At 37.2% G+C, this 26,531-nt stretch overlaps 1 protein-coding gene across 2 annotated transcripts in view; it reads right to left on the bottom strand.

Moving 5' to 3' along the window:
- Positions 1 to 1,686: 1,686 nt before the first annotated feature.
- EDIL3 (EGF like repeats and discoidin domains 3) overlaps positions 1,687 to 26,531 on the bottom strand; it is a 257,479-nt gene continuing 232,634 nt past the window's right edge. For both annotated transcript variants that reach the window (XM_042787791.1, XM_042787792.1), the window contains 2 exons: positions 15,781 to 15,936; positions 1,687 to 5,580 (listed from right to left, as the gene is read on the bottom strand). In XM_042787791.1, coding sequence (XP_042643725.1) covers positions 5,431 to 5,580; positions 15,781 to 15,936 — 306 coding nt within the window. In that variant the 3' untranslated portion in view covers positions 1,687 to 5,430. The remainder of the gene's footprint in view (positions 5,581 to 15,780; positions 15,937 to 26,531) is intronic.

Raw genomic sequence — 26,531 nt, 5'->3', positions numbered from 1 at the left:
ATTGTATTTACCACATAAGTATCAGAGACTACATATTTCATAGTGATGTAGAGTGTTGATATGCATGTTAATCCCTTGAGCTCATTAGCAACACGTATGGGAGGATGGACATTGATAAATAGTTGCTAGCCTGAAGAGAATTACTCATTATTTTCTCGCATTGTCTTCATTAGAGTTCCCAGGGATCTACATTATGAAAAATGAGAGGAAAAAGCACTTTTCATTTCTTCAGGAACAGGCCTTGTATTTCATGGAAGAGTTGCAATTTATAATTAAGTCAGAAGGATTCAAGATGTGTATTTTCAGAAATTTATGATTGAAGTGCTAATATTCAGCCATCATTCACCAAAAGTAATCCTCTTTATGTGTGCACCATTATATTCTCTTTTTATGACTGGTAGAGATGTGTAATCAGAAAAAATTGCATCAATTCTGTGACTTTTCTGTTGAAAGACGATATGCTGTTAGTGTTCAGACCTTACCTTTAGCAGACAAGATACCTGTCATCAGTGCATACTCATGGGTGGTTTTTATCTCTAAAAGACAATTTTGGTGAAAGGACACAAGCTGGAATGGATATGAAACAAAAGTACCTCCCTTGTGAGGATAGGCTGAGAGAGTTGGGGATGTTCAGCCTGGAGAAGAGAAGGCTCCGGGGAGCCCTTCGAGTGGCCTCCCAGGGCTTAAAGGGGGGACAGGAGGGGGGGGGGGGGGGGACTCTGGGTCAGGGGGTGATGGAATAGGATAAGGGCTAACAGTTTTAAACTGAAAGAGGGCAGATTTAGGTGAGATGTAAGGCAGAAATTGTTCCCTGTTTGGGGGGTGAGGCGCTGGCCCAGGGTGCCCAGAGCAGCTGTGGGTGCCCCCTCCCTGGAAGGGTTCAAGGCCAGGTTGGACGGGGCTGGGAGCCCCCTGGGCTGGGGGAAGGGGGCCCTGCCTGGGGCAGGGGGGTGGCACTGGATGGGCTTTAAGGTCCCTTCCTACCCAAACCAGTCTGTGATTCTATCATGATATGTCTAGGCTTATTCTGGATTGGTAAGGCGTAAACCACTGAAGCTCCATCTCTCATAAGTACACAAAACTTTAAATTTTTTTAAAAATTGGGAGCAAATTTCTTTTCCATGTGCTACTTTAACCTCTAGGCTTCTTCAGAAGTTGAAATGATACAGTTAACTAAACTAAGGAATTTTGGAAAAATTTTTGTACAGCAAATAAAGAGAGGCAAGGATGTGATCAAGCACTGGCTCTACTTTGGCATCTCCACTGAAAGCCTCATAGCAGGTCTGCACTACAGTTGCTGTTTATCTTTCCAGAAATTAATTTGCCTATGCAGGAGCAGAGAAAAGAGGATAAAGATTGATAAATATCCCAAGAAATTTGACTTAAAGTAAATAAAATTGTCAGTTTATATTTCTGGTCCTCATTCAGAGAGCAGTAAGATAGAAAAATATTTTTAGACTCATTCAAACCTTTGCTTTTTTATCTGAAAGAACAAAGGAAACACATTGAAGGGAGTGCAGCACCACAGCTGATTTTTCCAGAAACAAACTTACCTACCACAAAGACCCCACAAATGAACCCAGGAAAATGCCACATCATATCTCTGCTCCATATTTGCTGCCAGTGAGGCTGAGATAAGTTGTATCTCCTTCAAGGTATTGCAATATAAGTGCTTCAAAAATGATCTCATTTTTCAAAAGTTTTATTGTTAAGTTTGAAGACTAGACAAGGTCATACTGGTTTTACGTCGTTCTACATGATTTAAGTATATACAAAACCATTTGAATATTACACAGCTTGAAAGGTTGCAAAGGTCATTGCGTCCGAGATACTTCTGTATTTACTGACACATCAGAAGCCAGCACTGAATATTATAATTCATATTTGTTGTATAGCAAAGATACACTCATTTAGTATCCTTAGTCTTCAAAACTGACACTAATTTGTATGCAGCCATTCCAAAAGAGAAAGTCAACCTCAAAACCAGAGCCAGTTACCATGATAAGCCCTTAACAGAACACAGATAAAATAGAGCCTTGTGCCAGTGCTTTATTTCCTAGGCTATAAACGTAGCACATTACAGAACTACAGAAAGGTGAAGTCTGCCTACAAATACTTAACTGGTTCAGGGTGAAATTTAATTAGGAGAACATTTTCAGTCTTGTTCAATTCCATTGTTACAATTAAAACAGAAGTCAAAGATCATTTCAGAGTGTTTCTCCTTTCCCTCTGAAAGGGACATATCCTGTCCTGCACTTATTTCTGGTTTTGGGATGCCACTTGCTTTCACTGGGAGAGTACAGTTGTGTTAATTTATAACTTTTCCCTTATGTCAGTGGTGTTCACCAAGACAAGAAAAAAAAATTAAAGGGAAAAAGTTTAATTCTAGACCATAATCAGATTCTCAACTGTTTTGTTAAATCTGAAGTATTCCACAGAAATCAAGAGTTATTCCAGACTTATCCTGCTGACACTGGGAGCAGAATTTGGTACTATGGCTGCACAGTGCCATTTTAAGAAAGATTCTTGCTAGCTAAGGAATATTTTCATTAGGAAAAGCCCCACTATGTTGGTTGAAATTGTAAGGGCATCACACGTGATTCTTTTGTAAATCATCACAGAGTGTTATCACAATGTATGGAGGTTTTTTTGCAGGTTGTGAAGACTGCTGGCAGATGAAAGCTGGCAAAGGACATAAGGATGAGAATACTTAACTCTAATGCAAAACAAAATGACTGAGTTAGGTATCATGACAATGCTATTTTTATATGCAGATGAATAGATAACAATTAAATTACTAAACCAAGAAAGATTAATTCAAAACCAAAACTGAAGTTGCAAAAGATGAATAACATGAAAAAAAAAAAATCACTTAAGAACACAGAACAAATATTTAAAAAGAACATGAAAACAAGTTGGAAACTAGGGATACTAATTTTCTGAAATGGCCTTCCATTTTTTGGGTACACTTAACTAGTGAAATAGTTACATGCTATTCTTCATATCTGTAATTAAATTTAGGGCTAATTGCTCTCCCACAACAGGAAAATGTCCTTGGACCACTTTAAGTAGTGTGTGTCCCCTGAAGATATAAATATTACTTTTATTTTTTTTTTTTTTTTTAGTACCTAAAGTGCAAAACATGGGCAGTAGGAAATTTAGGAATACACTTATACACTTATCTTCCATTATTCAGAATTTTTTTGCTCTTTAGAAATACCATCATGATTGACTTTCTCTTTAAAATCACTCACTATGCTTGAAGACCACTCCGTATATACATCATTAAGGAATGCTGTTAACACAGTTACAGACAAGACAGTAACAGTCTAGTGGCTTTTGTTATGCAGCACAAAGTAAAAAATAAAGAACAAACTTAGCAGTGTTGCACAGGACCTCAACATTTCTTACACATACTTTTACCTTTACAAGACTCTTCTTTAGAAGTCTTTAAATGTCTAAGCCTTATAAAATAAATACTTGTATAAATACAGTTTAAGGATTAAGTCATTTTATAGAGGCAGGGTGTTCTGTTTGTTAAAATGTGACAGTTTAAGTGACACTATCAGAAAACCGCCACCAATATATCCCCAATTCTTGTATGTAAAATTCCTGGCTGCTATTCTAGAGTCTTTCACAGTTCAATGGATAATACATTTTGTCTGTGGTGGAGAATGTGTGATTAAATGCAGATTTTTGAAATCCAAACCATTTTGTTTCCAAAGTAAACTTTGCCCTTTGCAGACTGTGGGCTAACTAGCTGTTTGTCTGGGAAGCAGCGCCCAGGTTCGTACTCCGGTATTTCAGTGAGAATGTAACGGTGACAAAAAATAAGTTCAGTAAAATTTGCTAAAACATGCAGCTGTATATATTTATATCTATCTCTCTCCACATCAGCATGTTATGAAATTAAAAGGGTGGCAGTAATCCCAAATGCTGTTATTTCAGTTAACAGATAAAACATCCCTTTGCTCCTTGTCCCAGGTTTTTTTTTTAGATTTAGGTTCTATTCTAACATAGTCATAGAGCGCTTTATTCCAAGGAAACTTGGAGTGCTCTCCTAAGGTTGGTATCGTTATCTCCATCATCAGGGGAAACTGAGGCACGGGGGAGAATGTGATGTCTACTACTCCACTTTTCCTTCTCAAACCTCCATTTTAAACAGGGGTCCTCGCTGGTTATCATGTTGTTAAAACAACACAGTGGATATGAAGCATTTCTGTAGATGAGGCATGACAAAAATCAGCCTTCTTGTGGCTCACTGGCCTATGTGTGAGGAGACACTGTTGGTAGCGAAGGGTGCCAAGGACCCAGCTTTGATGAACTATGACACCTCTTGCCTTCGTGCCTGGGAGGAAGGCTGTGACCACCACCATAAGAAGAGCCTACTGAGAGGTTTTCATGGCAGTAAAGGAGACATTCCTCCTGTGTGTCTTTTAGCACCTGATTCCTTCACCCCACATTTACCTCCTCACAGAAATTAAGGATGTTTCTGGAAGAAGTAATTGGGCAGGCAGCTCTGCCCAGAGTTGAGCGCTCACCCCTGGGCAAGTCATAAAATGGGCTCAGGATTTCTGATGTGCTGTTTGCCTTTACCCATATGAGTACTTCAGATGAATACCCTGGCATCTCATCTCAGCCTCCTCGAAAAAGAGCATCTCAAGGAGTTAATAAACTTTGGCAATTTCATTAACTTCATAATATACTGATAGCAAATTTTGTTCCATATGCAAACAGGTCACCTTTTTCAAGGAAAATAACATTAGTGGTGATACTAAACAGAAAAGATGGAGGTCATGTCTATAGCATGTAAATTAGAGAAGGAAAATGGAGTCAGTTAGGAAAACCCTTTAATTGCGTGGACTCTGCTGTTCAGATGAAAGTGATGAAAGGTAGCTTGTAATATCACAGGTACTGTGTTTTACAGTACCACAGAGTATCTTCCAAAATATATGTCATCAATACTGACAGTGTTTGATAGGCACAATTACTATAATGCAGTCATCCCCAAGTAAACTTATTGCTAAAAGCTGCAGTATCACTTTTTGCAAGTATGATTTATGGAGAACTCGTCAGCCCAATGTTTCTAAAGCTGCAAATGAGCTTTGTCATGCTATTTCTCTTCCCTTGTAAAAAGGATGCTGCTGTTTTTCCCTAACACGTTTCAACCAGTGTGAACAACTCAAAGGCGAACTAGAAAGATAATTCCACAGCAGAAGGGACAACACTAAGAAATTTCAAGGACAAAATCGGATTGGATCATTTAAAGGGCAGGCTTAGACCTCCTTGCGAAAGACAGTTAGCGGCCTACCATAAAATGAGCACTTGTTCATGAAAAACCCACTCAGCATCCTACAGGCTTTGCACAGTATCTTCTATGGAGGGACTTTTAGCTACACTGAGAGCTGCGATGCCTAACAGAGACCCGCCTCAGTCCTCCGCCGTGCAGCCCAGCAGCTCCGACCGCAGGGTGATCCTGCCGTACCATGACCACGGGAGGATGCGGACATGCCGGGCATAGATCGGAGGGTCGATGACGTTCTTACGGTGCGTGTCGTTGTCAAAATTTCCCTGGAACACCTGAAGGGAAAAGTAACGAGAAGATTTAAGACTGTGTGGCTTCAGGAACGGCTGTGGTACAGCCCTGGTGTCCCTGAGCACCTCCCCATGCTGAATTTTGATCATCTGACCACCTAGATGATGTTGCAAAGAGCACCTCCCTTTCCCTTTGTTAAGACCTTGGGATTTCACTGCATGCCAGGGACCTTGTTGCTGGATATGAGTGTGGCACGCTTATCCCCAGTGCAGATATAGCCTTCAATTCAAAGCTTAATCTGTTCTGCCAAAACGCAGGGCTCTGCTCTAAAAGTTACATAAAAATCATTAACATTTAAAAAATGGAATGTCTTCTTACTTGGCATTTGTATCATGTCAAATTAATCCCAGGAGATCCTGTTATTGTTTCCAACAAAATAACATTAATAATTAAAGTTAAGAAGAATTTTTATTCTATCACTTATGAATGCAACTTGGATACAACTATATAAACCCTTGTAAAGCTAGTGATTACCAAGGATACCATCTTCTTCTGTCAAACAAAAGTCAGTACATGAATTAGGGGCATCAGTTTGTGACCAAATTAAAAAATTGTAGCACAGTATAGTGCATGTTATGATGTTATTTACTCTAGTATGGGTTAACCGATACATAAGTAAGTTCCCAAACTTCTGTCTGTTTTAAAATAATGCTGGATTTTTCCCCTGGAAGCCACTATTTAATTTCAAAGGCCATGGCACCACTTTTTGGCAAAATGATCAGGTTATTCGCTTGAGATTTTTTCATTTTTTATGGGAAATGTTAATTCTCTTCAAATGTCAGCCAATTCACTTTCCATTTATAAAAACTGAATTTGATGGCCTTTCAACTTGAAATGAATGAATTTTGTTTGCACCACTCAGAGAAGGAATATGGGCCTCCTGAAGAAGCGTTTATATGACTGAATTAAGTGCAGAATGACAAGTTTCCTAGAAGTTCTTAGGAAAAATGTCAGACCTTGAATTCAGAAGAGTCTGATCTACTATTTTAGCCCTTAAGCTGGTTCTTTTGTGACATTTTTACAAAACACTATATGAAAATCTTCACTTTTTGGTCTCAGTGTTGCACCTTTTCTTTGAATTTCAAAAGCTTCTCTCAAGTGCTATCAATTTGGCATCTCAAACAAAACATATCCTCCCCAAGTGATCTCTTTCACAGGTGTTAAATTTCCCTTCTTCCCTGGCATCTCAATAACAAATAGATGGGAGCATTGAAGCACCTAGGAGTTAAGATAGTTGGAAAAAATTGCAGACAGACTGACCACAGAAACAATGGTGTTGCGAGTCTAAGGAAACAAAAATTATTTACCACAGGAAAAATTGATTGTTGCCCAAGTACAGAGTTGATTACATAAATCGACTGGAGCTTGGGCAAACAAGATTGTGCCTGAATTTGAGTTTCATTTGTGGCAATATAGCATACATAAATTATTAAGATTACAGAGTGGGACCCCCCAATGTACAATATGCAGCTAGGAAAGCTTAAAAGTAAATTTTTTTTCATTTGATTTCCTGCACATTCATGCAATATATTTGTTGATATTTTTTATCAAATCAGATGATAAGCAATGCAGAACTGCAGACAATTTTTGCTGCAGTACTACTGGAAAATTCTTTTACTCTGTTTTATTTTCCCTATAGAAGATGTATTTCAGAGATAACATTTAAATGAAGGCTTAGAAGAAAAAATGTTGTTTACCAGAAGAACTCATTTACAGCCCCCAGTATTCATAGCTGCATATGGCTATGCAAAATAAATAAAATTATATGATGCAAACCAAGCAACAAATGCAGCTGAAGAATGTAAGATGATGTCATTTACTTAGAGCAGGAAAACAAGAATTAAATTTTATTTGTAACTCATACATGATTTCATTAGCTCTTGAAGTCAAACTCATCCATTTCTGAGGTTAATTTATGCAAATCTGAAATTTACTTTCCCTTAAAATTCAAGATCCAGTTTCAATAAATTAACTAAACATGCTATATTAGAAAAAGGATTTTAGGGAAATAAATTTATCAGAAAGTGAAGGAAGCTTTGTCAGCATCCCCAAATCTGACCTACATGAAATATAATATTCTAAGAGCAAATTTACTGGATTTTTTTTGCTATGGACCCATGACAAACGGGAAAAATATGTTTTTTGTCACTCTTTATTTTACTTCAGCCTAAGTTCACTAATGGAATCAAGAAACTTGGAAAGAGCAGGGAGGGCAAAGGACAAAAACTGTACAACTGACTTATCAGTAAAAAATGCTATTTTTGAAACCCAAAGTAATTTTTCTTCAATTACCTTTTCCTTTATGCCCAAACAGACAATACTAAATGTACCAGCTAAGCAATTAGAAGCTCTCAAAGAGCTGGTACCCTCATGCCATAAATGATCACTCTTCATGTTTGCTTCTGAGAAGTTTCTTTCAGTATACAACACGGCTGAAGACTGCAACGATTTATTATCATGCCAGAAGCTGATGTTGGAGTTATACTACATAGCTCTATGTAATTCTTCAGATGAAAAAAATGGCCAATGACAATAAAACCCAAGCTGATTAGTGGTCAAAGAATTAAGAGCAGTGTAAGTTAATGTGTCAGTGCATAAAGCCAGTCTATAATTTCATTTTGAGTTCTGGGTGGGTGCAGTTCTGGTCTTGCCTTATCTCAAACAGCAAACATACAGAGTGAAGCACTAAGATGGCCACAAGCACCTAACAATGTCCTTTTGCAAATAATTAAACAGACTAAGTCTCTTCAGCCTGAAAGGAGATATGATAGATGTCTATAAAATCGTAAGCAGCATGGAGAAAATCAATAGCAGGCAATATTGCACTGTCTCCTTACTAGAGCCACAAGGGGATAAGGAGTGATAGCAGGTTTGTCATGAGCTGCCTAAAGGTCATGGTTCCCCATACAACACCTAATTAAACTGTGGCACAGTTTCCATAGCCTTTAACTACTGTTAAAGATCAGATAAATTGTAGGGGCAAAATCGGCAGGGGCTATTAAAGATATGGCTAGAAGAAAGCTGGAGGCTGGGAAAGTACTCTAGGGAAGAATAGCAGCCCTATGTTCTTTTATTCTCTAGTTATCTGCTATGTGATGTTCCCTCCCTTGGAAGGAGCTTCGGCCTCCCCCAGTCCAGTGGTCCCCACATTATAAGGTGCCTCTGTTGGTAAAGGCGGACTGAAGCTCTTGCTTTTTGACAATCCTGTTGTAGAATGCAAAGATTTTACAGTGGATATATCTATTTATGTCAGCCTGCATACTCAAAAGGTGTAAGTTGCTAAAACATTTACTCAGCAGCTTCTTCAAGTTTACACATCACACCCCACACACATATGTATAGCTCCTCTATAGCTTAGTCTCTTACAGCTGCTATTAAAATAAAAAGGTAGAAAATGGATGTTAGTGTACTTTTAGGTATGATAATTTATTTTATGATCGGTTCATGCAAAAGAGAATGAAAATTTGCAAAATATGTGCTCATATTCTCTGGCAAAAAGATTTCTGAAATATAAATAAGTCTTATTTATAAGTATGTCCAACAAGCAATTTGGATGTCTTGCCTTTAAACATTCACTGAGATTTTTCAATAGAACTAAGTGTTTTATGGCATAAACAGCAAATCTGAATAACGACAATGTAAACTGATTCATATTTTAAAGAGAAAACTATTGTATGTTTTATGACAGAATAATTTAGAAGAAACATCTGAAGAATAGCATTTTAAGAAAAGTGGAATTTATTACGACTGATGTTTGCTTTGCTCCAAACACAAAGCTGGAAACCAGGCTTTAAGGCACATCTATAGGACTCATAAACAGGTGGCTGCAGCAGTAAGATTGTCTGTGGTGCTGTGTAAATGGATGTGCATGGAGGATGAAAATTCAGGGAGTCTGATTCTCCACAGAGAATCTTTCTGGATCTCATGTCTGGCAGAAACTTACATTACATGAAAAGTCTGTATCAGCCACAGCATTATTGGTTCCTGCTGTTTATGATAATGGCTAAGAGTTGAGACTTTAATAGTCAAGTCTCAGATGGTGGAGTCACTATGTTGTCTGATGTACCTTAATCATATTTTTTATCTAAGCAGGATATTTTAAACATGTTATTTCATGGACTAGTTAATCCTGCTCATATTAGAGGCAGATTATTTTAAAAGAAGAGCTAGACCTGACTTCTGGGAGTTTGCTTCACTGCAAAACTTCTCAGTGTTTGGAAAAATAAAGGGAACACTGTTCATTTAAAATCTAAAAAGAAGCTGCATGAAAAAATAATTTTTGACAGTTGTATTCCTTTATATTCGAAACATTTTATATTTTTATTAATAGTCACTGAAGAAGACTTGCTACTTCACTCTTCACTTAAGACTCTCTCTCTTGCTTAAGAGAGTTCATGGATTGGAACAGGCCATTTACTTGCTTTGAGGTTTTTTGCTCTTAGTGGAGTAACCTTTTCACCATGCAGAGTTACAGGTGAACAACACTAGGAAAAAGATGGCGAAAGATGTCTTGATTTCTCACCAAAAGTAGAGCTGCTGTTTACAGACATACTCCATCCATTGGATGATGCTTTCCACTATAACAGACTGGGGAGGGTTTTTTTTAATATACATATATACGTATGCACACATATGTATTTGTGTGTGTGCATATGTGTTTTTGGAGAGGAGAAAAAAGCCATATTTCAAGTTGGTATACATAAAGTCTCTCAGTGTAAATTTTCCTCTCCTGATCTTAGCCATCTTCCTTTCTTCTTCACCAAGCACTTTTCCTGGGATTGTCTAAGGAATCAGCAGTTGGTTGGCATGAAATGGGTAGCAATGCAAAAGAGTTCAATGCTAGGAGAAGGACTGTTTTTCCCTTTTCCATAATACATGAATATGTATTACACAACCTATATTATTTCTTCAAGTTCAGAATAGATACCAGGCAGACAAAACTTTTAAACCTGTGAAATATACTATCACATTCATGTTATTTTTTCCACTTGCTCTATTTGTTGATGCTACTAAAATGGGAATTTACTCCACTGTACATAGTTTATAAGTGCTTGATGATAGAAAGATCAAAGCCAAACAAAGAAAAACATTTTTAAGACCAATCTTCCTCCAGAAAAGAATATAGAAATTCAAGGTAGAGACTGTTAATATGAGCATGTTGTCTTCCTTCAGCTCTTAAGTGTGGTATTGGACAGACGTATGCTGGAGGCACAACCTAGAATGAGTATAGCTAGATCTTCTGATACAAATCATGTTAACTCAGGTGAAAGTAATATAAGTAATTCATAATTTGAATGGAAAAAGTGTCAAATGTTAGATTAGAAATATTATTTTAAAGGAAAATATTAAATAATAAGTTAAATAATATGACTAAAAAAAAGTTCTTTAACTGTGGCAAGCATGTATATTATATGTAAGAATTGAATCTATTGGTGCAAACAAAGTATAATAATAATTGAACACCTTACAGAACAACCATTAGCAAATCTAGCAGAAAGATTTTTAACTTGACATGATCTAACTTTTCATTTATAAGTAGGTTCCTGTCTTCTGCTGCTATAGCAATTAACTAGACATGAAAAGCATATACGCAGTTCATAATTTTGTGCACAAATCCAGTGGCCATTTGCATACTGGACATTGTCTATCTGCAGTTAATTGCATTGCTGATGGCTAACAATGACTAACCATGATGCAGACTGTTAGACACCTTTAGGTTACTTTAAAATGTTCTCATCTTATTTTAAAAAACAGCCTCTAAAATGCCATTTGACATGGCAGCTGGTCTTGAGTTATCTACACCAGCTGTGTAATTTATAAATCACATGTGGAATGTGATTTTTTTTTAAAAAAAAAGGTCAAATTGGGTTTAGATGTCCTTAGGTTTGGAGGCATAGTGAGCTACTGACCTCTAGTTGAGAAAATCAAGATAGCTATCAGCTCTGGTTCTTTTTCTAAAATATCTTTTTTTCTTGCAAGCCTGCAATGCAATTTATTTTGCTTCCTGAAGACAACAGGAAAAGCTTTTATATTTTCTAGTTAACTCATTCAAACTATTGAAAACTGAACACCATATTTCCTTCTGTTTGAAACAACTAATTTGTTGCAGAGTGATCAAAGATACAGGCTGCACATAGTGCACTTGTGAATACAAGATACCAGTATTTTATTTCCTTTATAAAATAACTTCACAAATGATGAAGTGACAGAAGTGAATAGCTTCAGGAATTCACTGAGATCCACTGATACATTAGGACACGTCCTGTAAACTGCTAAATATTGAGATGTTCAGCACTGGACAGGATTAAGCTTTCAGCTCTTACTTCACATTGTAAAGTCACAGTATTAATCTGCAAATCATTATTACCAGCCTACCAATATCTTCATAATTTCTGTGTCTGAGACATTCTTCTTATCTTTGCTTTTCCATATTGCAAAATGACATAATTTGTTAGGACTTTAGAAGTAGTTATTTTTCTTTTATCCTCTCTTCCTTTCCCTCAAAGTTTTTGGAACAATCTTCCTCCTAAATTATTGGATGATTGTACAAGGATCACAGGACGAGTAAATCTCTTGCAGAGGAAATAAGAAATCTATATATTCTATCATTTGTAGAAGAAATCAAGATCTTCATTTAATGTATAGAATGAATGAGGGTAAATTATGAACAATTCATGCTTGCTGCTGTTGATAGTTGCCAGTATCTATCTTTTCTCTCCCTTCCATATCTCTAGAGGACAGAAGAAACATTTAATGAAAGTTTCACACTGCTGAGAAAACAAAGTTCCTTCTACAGTGTTCTTGCTTTTTGGGCCAAATCTTGTATCTTAATGTAAACTAAGGAAATTGTTGTGGAACCTGTGCAAAGATGTTACTATCAGACATGACCAAGAATGCTATTTCTCTTCTGCTCCCCATGGTTGAGACACAGCATTGATTTTTCTTTGGCTGTTTTTATTTTTCACTTATAATTTTGTTCCACTGCACACAGGCCAGAGTGTGGGTGGTATTTCTGGTGGTGTACACATCCAGTGGGCAAATCCCATCAGAGCACACTGCATCAACACAGACCTTGCTGGACTGGTGATGAAAGGCTTGGTGTCAAACTGGGAAGGTTTTACTGGGTGGTGCTCCATGCCTCTGTCCAAAGTGCCATTTATGTATTTTCAGTAATGAAATAGATGATGGAAGTAGATTTTCTTGTTAAAAATGCAGATGTGGCAAAGCTTTTCCCATTTTGAAAGGTGGGATCAAAATTCAGAGTGGTCTTGGGAAATTGGAGAAATGCACAGAAGATAAACAGTGCAATTTAATAATGATGAGTAGCAAGCCAGACCTTAGGAAGTCATAACCAATGTCACAAGGTGGAGAATGATGGAGCAGGCAATAGTTCTGTGCTAAAGATTGCAACACTACAACGAGTTTGGGAAAAGACACTTCAGGAAGATTTGAGGATGAGAAAAGGTACCCTTTCAGGAAAGAATGAGAGAACAATGATTATTTTTTGCCCAATAATAAACTGAGAAGAAATAAGTTAACATACTTTAACCAAAACAAACTGTCCAAAAAGATGAAGATAAAATCAGTTTTTTGTGTCCTCTGAGGACAAGGCAGGTGTACTGTAGGGAGGGGGATAAGCAACCTTGCCACATTTAGGGATACTCAAAGAGTGGAGTAGACTGCTTAGATTGTAAAATTTTCATCACTTGCTGTTTCTATGAACATATTAAATAATAATCTGGTGGACAATGGTGCAGGATAGGAGCACTGTATGAAGTGAAGGATAAGTGAATGAATTAAGCCTTAGTTCTAACATTTAATTGCACATACTCCTAGGGTGGCAGGAAGGGACCTCAGGGGTTGTTGAATCCCATTTTCTGCTAAGACCTCAGAGGGGGTGGGAGGAGAGGAGCGTAGTCTCTTCATAAGTCAAGAAGTACATGTCTAGGTGTTCTCTTGAGATCCTTTCCAGTTCTACCTCCTCTAAAGTTTTACTGACCAAGTTCACTGACCAACAGGTAACATTTCTGGAATGTCCGACTGTGCCATCAGATTTTTGATACTTCCAGACTTTTGTAATACGAAAAAAAGTAAAAATATTAAAGATATTTTGGATTAATGCTTGTGTATCAAAGACTCAGGTCTAGACTTCTGTCAAGTGATCTTGTTTGTTTATTTTGTACAAATTTAAATTCAAAAGTTAACATAACTTCCAGCTAAGTGCATTTGATCACATTCTGCTTTTAATTGCTCTTGATTTATTAAAGAATCATAGTAATATGCATCTGTTTTAAACTTAAGGATGCTAATTAATATGGGATGTGAGATGTTTTAATAAGACAATGATTAAGAGATTTCCATTGTTCCTAACAGAATATGTGTTATTAACAATCCAGCTGATGATGACAGCAAAAAGAATTTAACTGCCTTGGCAAATGTTATAAACAAGTGTTGACTGGAACAGTGCTGTTAAGTGAGAGTGCATTTACTTTTAGAGTTGCTTGTGACTGTTGATGTGTTTCTCACTGGGGACTTGAACACATGCTCTCTTTTTCAGTAAAATGAATGCAACAGTTCCCTAATAGAAGTTAGGCTTGGAGAAGACATTTCTTTCACAGAAGATATCTTGCTTCTGTTTTTAAATGCCAGGGATTTAAAATGAGATGTGTACAAAGTACTGAAGTGACTATCTGTCATTTATATTGAATGCATTTATGGTATGTCTGCGAAAGGTGAGTTGTTTGTTTCCAATTTTTATCTGACAACCAATTATACTAGACACATCCATAATCATTGGTGTCAGGACCTTCTCAGTTGGATGGCTAAACCAACTGATTTTGGTTTTGCTATCTAAAAGCCTTTAGAATTTGATGGGGAAAAAATCTCACTGCAGGATAAAACCAGTGAACTGCCATTTGGCTTTTAAGAGTGGGACTTTACAGTGTCATCTTTGGATAATAATTTTATAAATGTAACATGTCTATGCAGACACATACATACAGTTATGTACATATTTAATCCAGTAATTTCAGTCACCTTCCCTTAATAAATGGGTGTACATTTGATCAATATTTTAAAATCAGTGACATTTAAGAGATGCAGTTTTTTAACCCATCATCAATACACCTACCTGTACTTGTATAATACTTATCAATACAAATCAAGAGCTTTCTTGTTACCTCCAAAAAATTAATTTAACTGACCTATATGAAGGCTATTAGTTTTTTATCAGGAATATTTTTTTCTAGGAAAATAAGTACAAGTGGGAAGGAACATTTACAACCCTGAATATGGATGTTAAATCCAGCAGGTTTTAGACATGCACTATCAGACACCAGCTATCTGGTATTTTTATTAATGTATCTTTTGTTTCAATTAGACATAATCCCACTAAGATATTTAATAAATAATTAACATTTTGACAGCTTGCTTAACATTTGTCTTAAGCAATGAATATGGTGCAATCTCTTTCTTAGCCAATATTATGAATTCAGGTATTTGTAGTATAAAAATGTTACAGAGTTTAAAGGGAAGGTATAATGAATAATATCCTAAATAAAAACAGAAAATTAAATGCTTCCAGATAAATCAATCAGCAAACCTATACTTTCTCTACACCTCTCATTAAACATTTGTGAAGGAAGTTGTGAAACTTTTTATGTTTTGTATTCATTTAATAGTGCAGTAAAAATAATCTTTCCATTGGGTATTTGAAACCCTAAGTGATTAATTTCCAGAAAAAAAAATTCAAAATGGCTAGGTAATGAGGTGCACTAAAGATGTGCTTTACAGAAGATTACAGAAAATAGTGCATACTTATCAAAGTATGCCCTGGGACGCTGTTTTTGAATATACAAATGAACCACTATTTATATACCTTCTCCCCTAGAGTTAAAGGAAGAAATAATTCCAATAAATGGAGAACTGTAAAGTTTTATGTCCCATATTTAATAGTATTAAATCTGGTGCATTGCACTGATAGATATGATATTACTGCACTGTGAATGTCATTGTGTTATATGACTCTTTTTTATTCACCTTGACTTTTATTTTTGGGATCCTATGCATATGGAACCCTATAAAGCAGGCAGCTTGCAATAATCCACAGGCTTCCAGCACTGAAGTTACTACTAGACATGGTCCTTTGTAAAGGCAACAAAATATCAATTTTCTCTTTGATTTACCTTATCCTTCTTTTGTTTTTCATCTTGGTATATGATCCAGTGCTCCCCATCATTACTGTAAGCAAGCTTGTAGGACCCCACAAATTGGACATGACCAAAATCTTTAGCTCCTTGGGTAATTATGCCAGTGATTTTTGTAGGGACAAGCAGGTCAACCTAAGCAAAACAAAACAAGAACAAAACAAAACACAGGAGAATGTAATTAGAACAGTTTCTGTTTGCAGTCTGATTTTACACCATGCCAAAGCAAGATGGTGCAGCATGTTACACTGTGTTTGCAGACAGTTCTTGGATTCAGGCAAGAAAACCCAGGGTTGTTAAGAAGCCCCTTAGCACATGGCAAGAGAGGAACCAGTCCAAGAGGTGGCTTTGCAACTGTGCCCACTGCATGGTAACACCACAGACAGTAGCTTTCCTTCTGCAAGCTTCAAGGCAATTTATTTTAATTTTTTGTTTGTTCCCTATTGTTTATACCACCTAATGGCACACAGAGCTAATCTCGTACTATTTTCCGTTGTGCTAGGTCCCAGCAAAACAGCAGTCTCCACTGCAAATAATTTGTAGCCAAAAGTGTTCCCATGTACTCCTAATAATCAGAATACAGTATGCCGGAGGTTGATTCCCCAAGTGCCTTTCCATTTCCTTTGCAGTAACAGAATCTATGCTTTACTAAGTCTTCTAAAACATTTGCTATCACACTTTTCCTCCTGAACTTTTCTTCTCTTTATAAGTCTTTATTTCTCTTTCTACCTCTAAGGCTTTGACTTTTTCATTCCTTGATTTTTTGGAGTTCTTTATTTTATAATCTCAGCACAAAACTTTTAAAAATGTATGGCAGAAAACTTAAATCCTAATAAAATCTGAGTTTTCAAGTGGCTTTGATGTGGGTCAGCACATCTGTGGTCAGTTCTTTTGAACCAGAACTCAATATAACAGATTCAGGCCAGATGTCTTGGATTAAAATGATGAAGGAACAGAACACAATAACAGAAGTAAATTGACTTAATAACATATTTTTAGAGGAAGAATGAAGGAGTTGAATTCCCTATCTAAATTGACATTTTCTTGAAACGTGAAGGTAAAACTGAGGCTTCATTCTGTGTCCTCCAGCAATGCGTCAAGCCAGTAAGTAAAAAAAAAAGGTAGATTTATTTCAAACAATAAATGGCTGGGAAGCAGTCGGCATTTTTAATATTGTCTGTTAAATCAGGCAAGAGAGACTAGTAGTGAAAATATTACAGTAAAATGAGAAGAGTGATGGACTCCATGAGAAAATGAGTGATATGTTTTTACACCAAAAAATTAAAAAGAGAAGGTGAAGAAATAAAGAATAGCTGGCTGATAAAATGCTGAAGATCCAGTTTTGTGATTTTGGGAAGCTGAGGGCCCCTGAGCAAGCTAGATTTTTGACAGAAATCTGGGGTAAAGTGGAAGAACAGATGTGATACAAAGCATAAGAAATTAATCAAGAGAAGAGAAGGGAAGGGAAGAGAAGGAGAAATAAACAAGGCAGCTAGTCCAAGTCAATACCTTTGAAAGAGAGACACTACAATTTAGACTCCATAAAGAAGAAAATCCAGAAAAGTGTAAGAGTACATTTATAAGAAAAGAGGATAAATCACTCCAGAGCAATCAGACAAAGAAGACTGCAGACCCTTCTACCTCTGTCTTTACTAGCACTGTTGGGTCTGAGGCCTTGGGAATAAAAATCCAGGTTGATGCAAACACAAACCCACTGTCAGTGAAGAAAGAGTTGGTTTGTGAACTGTTAAAGGAGCGTGGCCCCTACAAATTGATGGGTCCTGATGTTATTCACCTAAAGGTTTTGAGAGAGATGTCTGACATTGTTGCAAGGCTGCTTTCTATAATCTTTGAGAAGTTGTAGAGATCAGGGCACATCCCAGAAGACTGGAAGAATGCTTATATCACCTCCATCTACAAGAAGGGCCTAAAGGAGGATTCAGGAAATTATAGTCCATCAGTCTTACTTCAGCCCTTGGGAATTTTATGGAATGAATCCTCCTAGGGTCTATCATAAGTCATATGAAGCACATGATTGGGAAAATCCAGCACAGACTCACCAAGGACAAATTGTGCTTGACAAACCTGATGGCCTTCTAGGACAAAGTAACCTGCTCAGCTGATGTGGGGTGAACGGTGGACATTGTCTATCTGGATTTCCCCAAGGCTTTCGGTATGGTTCCTCATGGGGTCCTCCCAGGGAAACTGATGTGTTATGGTCTAGACAAGTTGTGTGTGTGTTGGGTGGGGAAATGGATGCCAGTCTACACCCAGGGGGTGGTGGGAAATAGCTCCTTCTCAAATAGGCAACCAGTCACAACTGGTGTCCCCCAGGGATTGATACTGGGCCCAAAGCTGTTTGATATCTTCATAAGTGATCTGGATGATGGGATCAAGTGTACCCTGATGAAGTTTGCCAATGATACAAAATTGAGTGAGGAAGTGGACACTTGGGAAGGCAGCACCACCCTGCAGGAAGACCTGGGTAGGCTGGAAGAGTGGGCTACCAAGAACTAAGATTCAACAAAGCCAACTGAAGTTCAACAATGCCAAGTGTAAGGTCTTGCACCAGGGAAAACATTACCAAGGAGTGCAGCACAAAGTGGGATCTACCCAGCTGGGGAGCAGATCTAGGGAAAGGGACGTAGGTGTCCTGGTGGACAACAAACTCAATATGAATGAACAGTGTGCTGCAGCAGCAAAGAAAACCAATAGCATGCTGGGGTACATCAACAAGGGTATCATCATCAGAGATAAAGAAGTCATTATCCCACTCTACTCAGCGCTTGCCAGGCCACACCTGGAATACTATGTTCAGATTTGGTCCCCACTATACAAAAATCTGTGGACAGGCTGAAGACTGTCTGGAGAAGGGCCGCAAAGATGATCAAGAGACTGGGCAGCCTGACATATGAGGAAATGCTGAGAACTGTGTTTGTTCAGCCTTGAGAAATGAAGACTCAGTGGAGACCTTATCACCATGTTTCAGTTCTTAAAGTGTGGCTACAACGAAGATGGAGACTCCCTTTTTATACAGAGTCACATGGAAAATATGAGGGGTAATGGGTACACATTACTCTGCAGAAGATTCTGAATGGATAGAAGAGGAAAATTTTTCACAATGAGAAAAATCAGCCACTGGAATAATCTCCTCAGGGAAGTGGTGGATTCTGCACTTTTAAGACATTTTTAAGAATTAGCTGACCAGGGTGCTGGGCCACCTTGTCTAGACTGTGCATTGCTTTTGCCAACAAAGGTTGGACCTGATGATCCTTGAGGTCCCTTCCAACCTGGTATTCTATGATACTATGAAGACAGATAGCAAATAAAGTGCCACAAACCCTTTCAAGAAAACTAACAAAAGCTTCAGTGCTGAGATACCATGACAGTAAGTGAAAAATTACATTCTCTGTAGATGGTCTGAGAGTTTTGGTTCTACGAGGATGAATTAATTTATTATCATCTGATAACAGCAATGTTGCTCTGAGGAGCACCCCAGAATATGAAGGAATTATATTTGGAAGGCAAAACTCTTTTGGTTTTCTCTTCGGTCAACAGAGAGAGGGACTCAATCAATGATCACTCAGAGCAGAAGTCCACTTTGGGTGCTCTCATGGACTGCCTGAAGGTATTTCTTTCTCTGTAAGGAGTGCAGAGAGGCTTGCTTCCATAGCCTAAGTGGGCATCTGGGAAATGAACACTGCTAATTATTCTAAGTCTTTCATGAATTAATAAATACCAGGTCTCCAGACCTTTCTTCCAAATATTTTGGAGTCTAAATTAATAGTCTGTTTTTCAAAAAGGCTGATCTGTTAAGAAATCAGTAATTGGTCCGCACTTTCAGGCAGCATTTGAACTAAACATTTCAGAGTCAACTTTAGATGCTCTTTATAAATAATTCTGACATTAGCATTTTACAAGTGTAGCCTCTTTTTAGCAGAGAATGCTTCTTATAATAAAAGTTAATTTCTCCCCTGTTAACTTGAAAAAATGCCTCCATAAAATCAGTTGTTTATTTCTAAAATGTTGAAAGTAATCTAAAAGGATTAATATGGTCATGACACTCAGAGTATTTCTCATTGAAATTCAGAACAGGGAGAAAAAATTCTCATTAAGATTCAGGGGATTTCAAAGGTAAAATCACAATAAATCTTTATTATCACATAGATCCAATGTTAATAAAAATGTCCTAGTAACAATTGTTTTGTGCTTATAGGACATATCCAGTAGCCTTGTACTCTTGTTCAGAAAAATGAAGTGGGAAGCTGAAAGGTAATTTGGCATATGTTCAGTCTTTTTCTGAAAGACTTACATAGCACTATGTAGAATACGTGTGTGTATTTGTGTGTGTGCGATTATATTAAAAAAAATAAAAAAAAGAAGTAATGAATAGACAGACTGTTCTAGGTCTTGACAATGCAGGCAATACATATTGCTGGAGAAGGAGGGAAAGAATAAAGGGATACAGTACCAGCATCCCCTCATATTTTAGTATCTTATTTACTTATTTATTCATACACTGATGAGAAGCCTTCAGGCATTAAAGATTGCTATTAACCTAGCATTAAAGAAATATGGCTTTTACTCTGTTGATTTATTACCCTCTACAAAGGGTTAACACCCTTGCTTTTCATACTTCCTTCTGAAAGTACTTTAGAGCAGAAAGGTGAGAAGAATTTACACCGATTTCTAGGCAAAACATCTGCATTAAAATAGCTTAAACGAAAGTCATAATTTCCCATCAGGACGCAGAACACATTTATTCAGTTAGTGCAGATTGCAAGTAACAGGCAATCAAACAAATTACCAGGGAGAGAAGTTGAATTAACACACAACCACTATGTACTCTTCAAAGCTGAATGTGATTAACAGGATCAGAATGTGACTTTGGCTTTTTCAATGCAGCAGAATTTAGAATGAGGTAGAGGCAATTAGTCTACGACTGATAGGATCATTAGCTGGTTACAAGAAGAACCATGGTTTACAGTTTAATGTACATTTCTACAAGCAACTGATCAAAAAGCAGTTTAACATCTTGTGTCTGAAAGAACTCTCTCGGGCTATAGCTACTCCCCTTTCCCACCTTGCTTCAGATGCTAAAGACAATTCAGTGTGATTTGGAGGAGAATTAATTTAAGAAAAGCACAAAGATAAATCCACTTGAGTCTGAAACATTTTTAATGAAGCACTGCATGGCTGCGCAGCATGAACTGTATTAGTGTGCAGTTAAACATGGAGTGACTAGTACTTGTCCTGTAAGTAGGACTTCTTGATCAGGAGAAAACAGTCACCTGTATGCTCTGTCCCTGCTCTGAGCTAACAAATCTCAACTCTCAGCATCTGACTATGCAGATGTGACCAATCTTCAAATCTCTGCCCCTGAACTCCTTGGGGTCTGCTACCTATAGATGCAAAAACATTCTACCGGGCAAAATTCACTTCTCCCAAGAACAGGCACATAAGGATGAGACACTTCTAGACATTTGGGACAGCTGCTCATAAACCAGTCTGGATCTGCAAGTGGTACACTGCACTTCAGCACAGCTATACTTCTTCTGGACTCAAGATAGTCCTCATGGTGATGCATTGCCTGCCACAAACTACCAGCTTGACTCTCCGTTATATCAGGAATCCCAGTACAAGTGGAGTAGTCATGACATGAAATATCAACCGTAATTGTCTGAACATCCCCTCCCCAATCCTTTTCCCTCTTCTATGTACTTGGTGGAAACAAATTCCAGGCATTTGTTGGGACTATTAAGAAGGCAGGGTAGCACATGAATGATATACCACGTGCGGACGGGACTCCGGATAGGAAGTAGGTAGCTTTCATGATATCCCATGTGGAAGCTGAGTGACCACACAGTTCAAGTAGTCTGTTCTGAACAGAAACACACACTTACAGTCTGGCTTACAAGAAGACAAGCCTAAAGAAGATGTAAATTACAGAAGTCTCCAGCACCTTAGACATTAACAGGGGAGCTGGATCTAGATGGCCATACGTGGCAACCAGCTCTGGGTGGCCTTTCTTGCTCAGGGTGTGTTGGACCAGATGATACCCAGAGGTCCCTTACAATCTCAACCATTCTGTGATTCTCTGATAACTCGTAAAACCCAGCCACACTGCCCAAAACATTGAGGACTGGGGAACCAATAAGCACAGATGGGCTGCATTTATACTGACAAGCAGAACAGTGCAGTGGGTGAGGATCTGAAAAGGAAAGCAGCTGATCTAGAGAATAGGATGACCACACAGTGTGTGCTGCAGGGCTTTTACTTCTAGCTAGTCTGGATCAACTTCTGAAGCATGTCTTTTGGCTTAATTTTGTCTGAAAGGAATCCATTTCATGCTCTATGAAGATACACCATCATGTGAACCAAAGCATGAAAAGTGAACGCAGTCTTTAAAAATAACACACTCCTTATCTACACTGTAATGTTAAAGGAGAAGAAACAACTCTTGGAATCCGGGGGCACTGGATCCTATTTCACAATTAAGATGGTGGTAAAATGGCTTACTTTCAGCTCTGCATCTCTTCATCTTAGGACATACAATCTTGGCTTCAGTTCAAAGACGCAAAGAAGAGGGATGGGGTGTAAGATTTCAGGAGTGCTCAGGATTAAGGTTAGTTCAATATCACTTTTTAATAATTATTTAAAATGTTCATTTGAGTCCCCTCCTTATACAGATATTATGTTTCTGCTCCCAGTATAGCTAATCCTATGTCCAGCTTTTAATGTAATTGTAGAACTGTCATTTTACTGCCAGGTTTTCTTTTATTTACCTTTGTGGGTTTTGTAGACTTTTTTAATCACTTGTTTCCAGATAACACTGATGAATTTCTGGGTAATCCTACTCTATCTGACAAATAAAAGAGTCCCTTGGACTAAAAGCACCAGGGATCAAAAAGAATGAAACCTGGATCCAACACATGTGAGAATAATGGGAAGTGCTGCCAAGGTGGGGCAGGACTTACCCTTAAAAGATTGAAAAAAGAAGGCCTCCATGGTCTCCAGCTGCTACTTCACCAAGGTGCAGCTCTGGTTATCACATATGCTGGTCTTGCAAGGAGGTCTCAGATAATTTGTGATGCTTAAGGTGATGTTAAAGTCTCAAGGTAATGTTAGAGACTAATGGTTGGGCACCTGAATCCAACCAAGACAATCTAATGCACTTAAGCTGTCTTGAGTGGGTTATTTACTCTTCCTTCATGACTCCCATGATTTTTTCAGGGTGAACTGGCACACTCAGTTGCTATCTACACCCAAGCCTAAGAAAAGGAGTGACTGGCTTGCAGTGTCTACAGCATAAAGGCAGAACTGCAGCTCTCCTTATCTTATTGCATCAGATGTAGGTGCTTAGCATTCTCCTTCATGCCCAGACATGAGATAGAAGGAAAATTGGTGATGGTACAGTACAGTTGCCGTAGATGTGCAACATCTATTTGTTTCTAACAACGTTTCAGCAGCATTTCTTGTTTGTAAACTATGAAGCTTAGCCTTTCAGGATGTCTTCTAAAGGCTCATATTAAAAAAACCAAACCCATAATCTGTCATACCTAATTGCATCTAAAAACTTTGACAGAAAAAAACTACCAAGCAACTCTACTCTCTTGGTAGAGAAATCTGATTTCCATTACAGCATCATACATATCAGACTGTTTTTAGTATAGTCACTTAAACACACACTATTAGGGTAAATACATATTAATAAAACCTGAAAAAATTACAGTAAGAAAATAAGTTATGAGACAAACAGAAATGCTCTAGAGGAAACCGTAATAATTTGATAGGAAGAAGTTTTTCAGAGCATTTTGTTCAATATTCCATTATAAAGGATCTTCATTCTTTCTAAGTAAAATAAATTTACATTTAATTGGGTCTGTATTAGCTAGCATATGTTTAAATTAAGCTTCTTCTTATAAACCCAGGTAGAGACGAGTTGTTTTCAAATGAAATAAGACTACAGTGCCAATCTTTTTCTTCTCTAAAAATATGGGGTTTGTTTTGTTTGTTTCTTTTTAAATTTAAGCTTAAACCTGCAATATTCTTTTAACACCGTGCCACTATACTTTTAATGTCTGTAGTCCTCTAGGCTAAGATAATATATATGGCTCTTATTTTCTTATTTCCTCTTATTTGCCTTTTCTTAAAGAACATATTCTCTCTGAATCACTTTATGACTGCATCAACTTCACATAGGAAACAAGATAAAGAGAATACCATGTCCAACCAGCTGTCCCCAGTACAATTTAAAAGTGAGAAACTGGCATGTGAGGCCTGTTGCTTCAAATCTCTACGGACTGTCAAAAATGCATCTCAGGCCATTATTCTGAAATTTCTGAAGTGAAACAGACACACAAACTCACAGATCACTTAATTTCCGTGAGCACCTCCTTAAATAGCAGCTATTTCTTAGAGAGTACAGACTGCGTGAATCCTTCATTAATATATTTATGTATGTAGTAATCACTGTTATATAGATATTACAGGAAAAGAAGAAAAACAAGCCTTATTACTAAAGAATTTTTTCAGCATTTTAATAAAAATTCAGATAAATTGGATGTGTGTGATCAACTGCATAGCCATTTTAAGAGCAATAACTATTACTCAGAAAAACTTTTTATAACCACACTTTACTAAACCATGACTAATCTCAATTTATTGATATCTCAAACCTAAACTGTGGAAAATAAAAAATAGTAAAAAAAAAGCATATATTTTGCCTCAGGATTTGGATTTTCAAAAGCTCCAAAGGGAGTTGCTACCCATTTCCTATGGGAATTCAAGGCAGTTGATGTTTCACCGTCATATCAGCACACTGGTAAATCCTGCCTGCAGCACACGCAAGATAATAATGTTTTCATACTGATCCTGCAAACTGGAGTGACTTCTGTGGGTGTCATTAGCTCCTACAACTTTTCAGGGAGCATTTACAACCTCACAGGAGATGGCAGTACCTGGTATGTCTGGGTCTCAACATAGTCTGAAGTAAATGAAAATTTAGTATTTCAAAATAACAACACTAGTGATGGTTAAATCTATAACCTCTTCTCCTAGCATTGGATATTTCACATCTTTGTACAGAAGTATTTTTACCATAAATGCGATTAGAAGAGTTTTGTAGAGATGGTGCAGTTGATTGCATTGGTCACCAGCAGTCAAGAAACCACTAATAAACGAGCAACAGTCTCTCTATCTGCTATGGAATATTCAAAATTTATCAGTACTTGATGATGCTAAGACATTTAAAAATAGTTCATTAAATAACCAGGGATTAAGCAGGCATAGACATCTGGTGGAGCTAGAAAAAGTTTTTGAGCTGCATTAATACACTTCAAGAGTTGGTAAAATCTGTAATACCATTCTGTGTTAGATCAATCAATTGGAGTTCTTGTGGGAAAGCCAAGGATAAAGCAATACTTAGCCATTAAAAAAAAAAAAAAAAAAAAAAAGAGGAAAAAAAGATATGAATATGCTCATGAGTAGTTCATGATACAACACTGACAGTGTCTTATGCTACCTTTCTGTCAAGGTCTTCAACTAAACAGTACTGCAAGCGGTGACTGTGCAGTATAATTCACTGATCCTAGCACCTAGTTATGGCTAGAAATAGATACAGAAATGGGAAAAAGATTTCTATTACATTCAGTCCCTTACATAATGGTGCATGTCTTTAAAAGCAAAAATTGCATAAAACTGGATGATAATAAGTAGCTTTCAGGAGTGTAATTTCTGGAAGATATAATTTAAAGCAGTTATTGTTATATTAACAATAATGATGCCGACAACTTTTGATCAAAAGCTTTTGACTGTGACTAAGGTTGAAAATAAAACACAGAAAAGAACCGAAGTAAATTGGTGAAACCACAGAATTACCAAAACTAAAAAAGAAATAATAATAATAATAAAATTATATATATATATATATATATATATATATATAGTATTTGCATTTCTATTTGTTTTTTCTCTAACCTATGAATAAGGAACAGGTCATCCTGAGAAGCTAGACAGGCATGCTCCACCCACTTTAGATTGTGAGAAGAGCAAGAAAGGAGAGTTCTGTTATCTCTCCTTGTTTTACTAAAACATATCGCAAGTTGATGAACAAATTTATCAGTAACATTTCCTGTGTGACAGTGCTGTGGGCTCTGTTCTGGTGCAGATTCCCTATTTTTCTGTTAAAGACTATTGCAGGGAATCTCAGATGCTGGAATGTGTAAAACAGCACCAAAATACTGGTAAAAACAGATAGGAGAAAACTTGGAATGTAAGCAGGGGTAATGTGGTCTATTAAACTATAAATTTCAGAATGACATTTGATAACCAGAAATGTGAAGAGTGAGGAAGTTAACATTTTATACCTGCACTTTGAAACAGTCTGCTTTTGAACTGCAGTTAGGAGAAATCAAGATATCACAGGTTTCATTTGTCTTTGGTTTTCAGTGCATTATGGTTTTTAAATTGAAATCAAAGACTGGTGATGCAATGCCTGGGAAAGCAAAATCCTTCCCTACAAATTAATTGCCACAACTACTGCTCGGTTTTCAGTAGGGAAGATGATGAGACACCTTTTATTGGAGGACTGATAAATATCTTTGTAAAAATGTTGAGATCATAAATGGACTCACCTACGCATGAGCAGCTCATTTTATTTTTAAAATGAAAAATAATGGTGGTAATAAGGAAGTTCATTATTCACCTGGTCGGTTTTTCTCAGGTGATTA

The sequence above is a fragment of the Tyto alba genome, unplaced genomic scaffold, assembly GCF_018691265.1.
Source record: "Tyto alba isolate M040663 unplaced genomic scaffold, T.alba_DEE_v4.0 Super-Scaffold_13, whole genome shotgun sequence".
Lineage (NCBI taxonomy): Eukaryota > Metazoa > Chordata > Aves > Strigiformes > Tytonidae > Tyto > Tyto alba.
The sequence above is the reverse complement of the archived record's forward strand: the minus strand, read 5'-3'. Positions and strand labels throughout refer to the sequence as shown.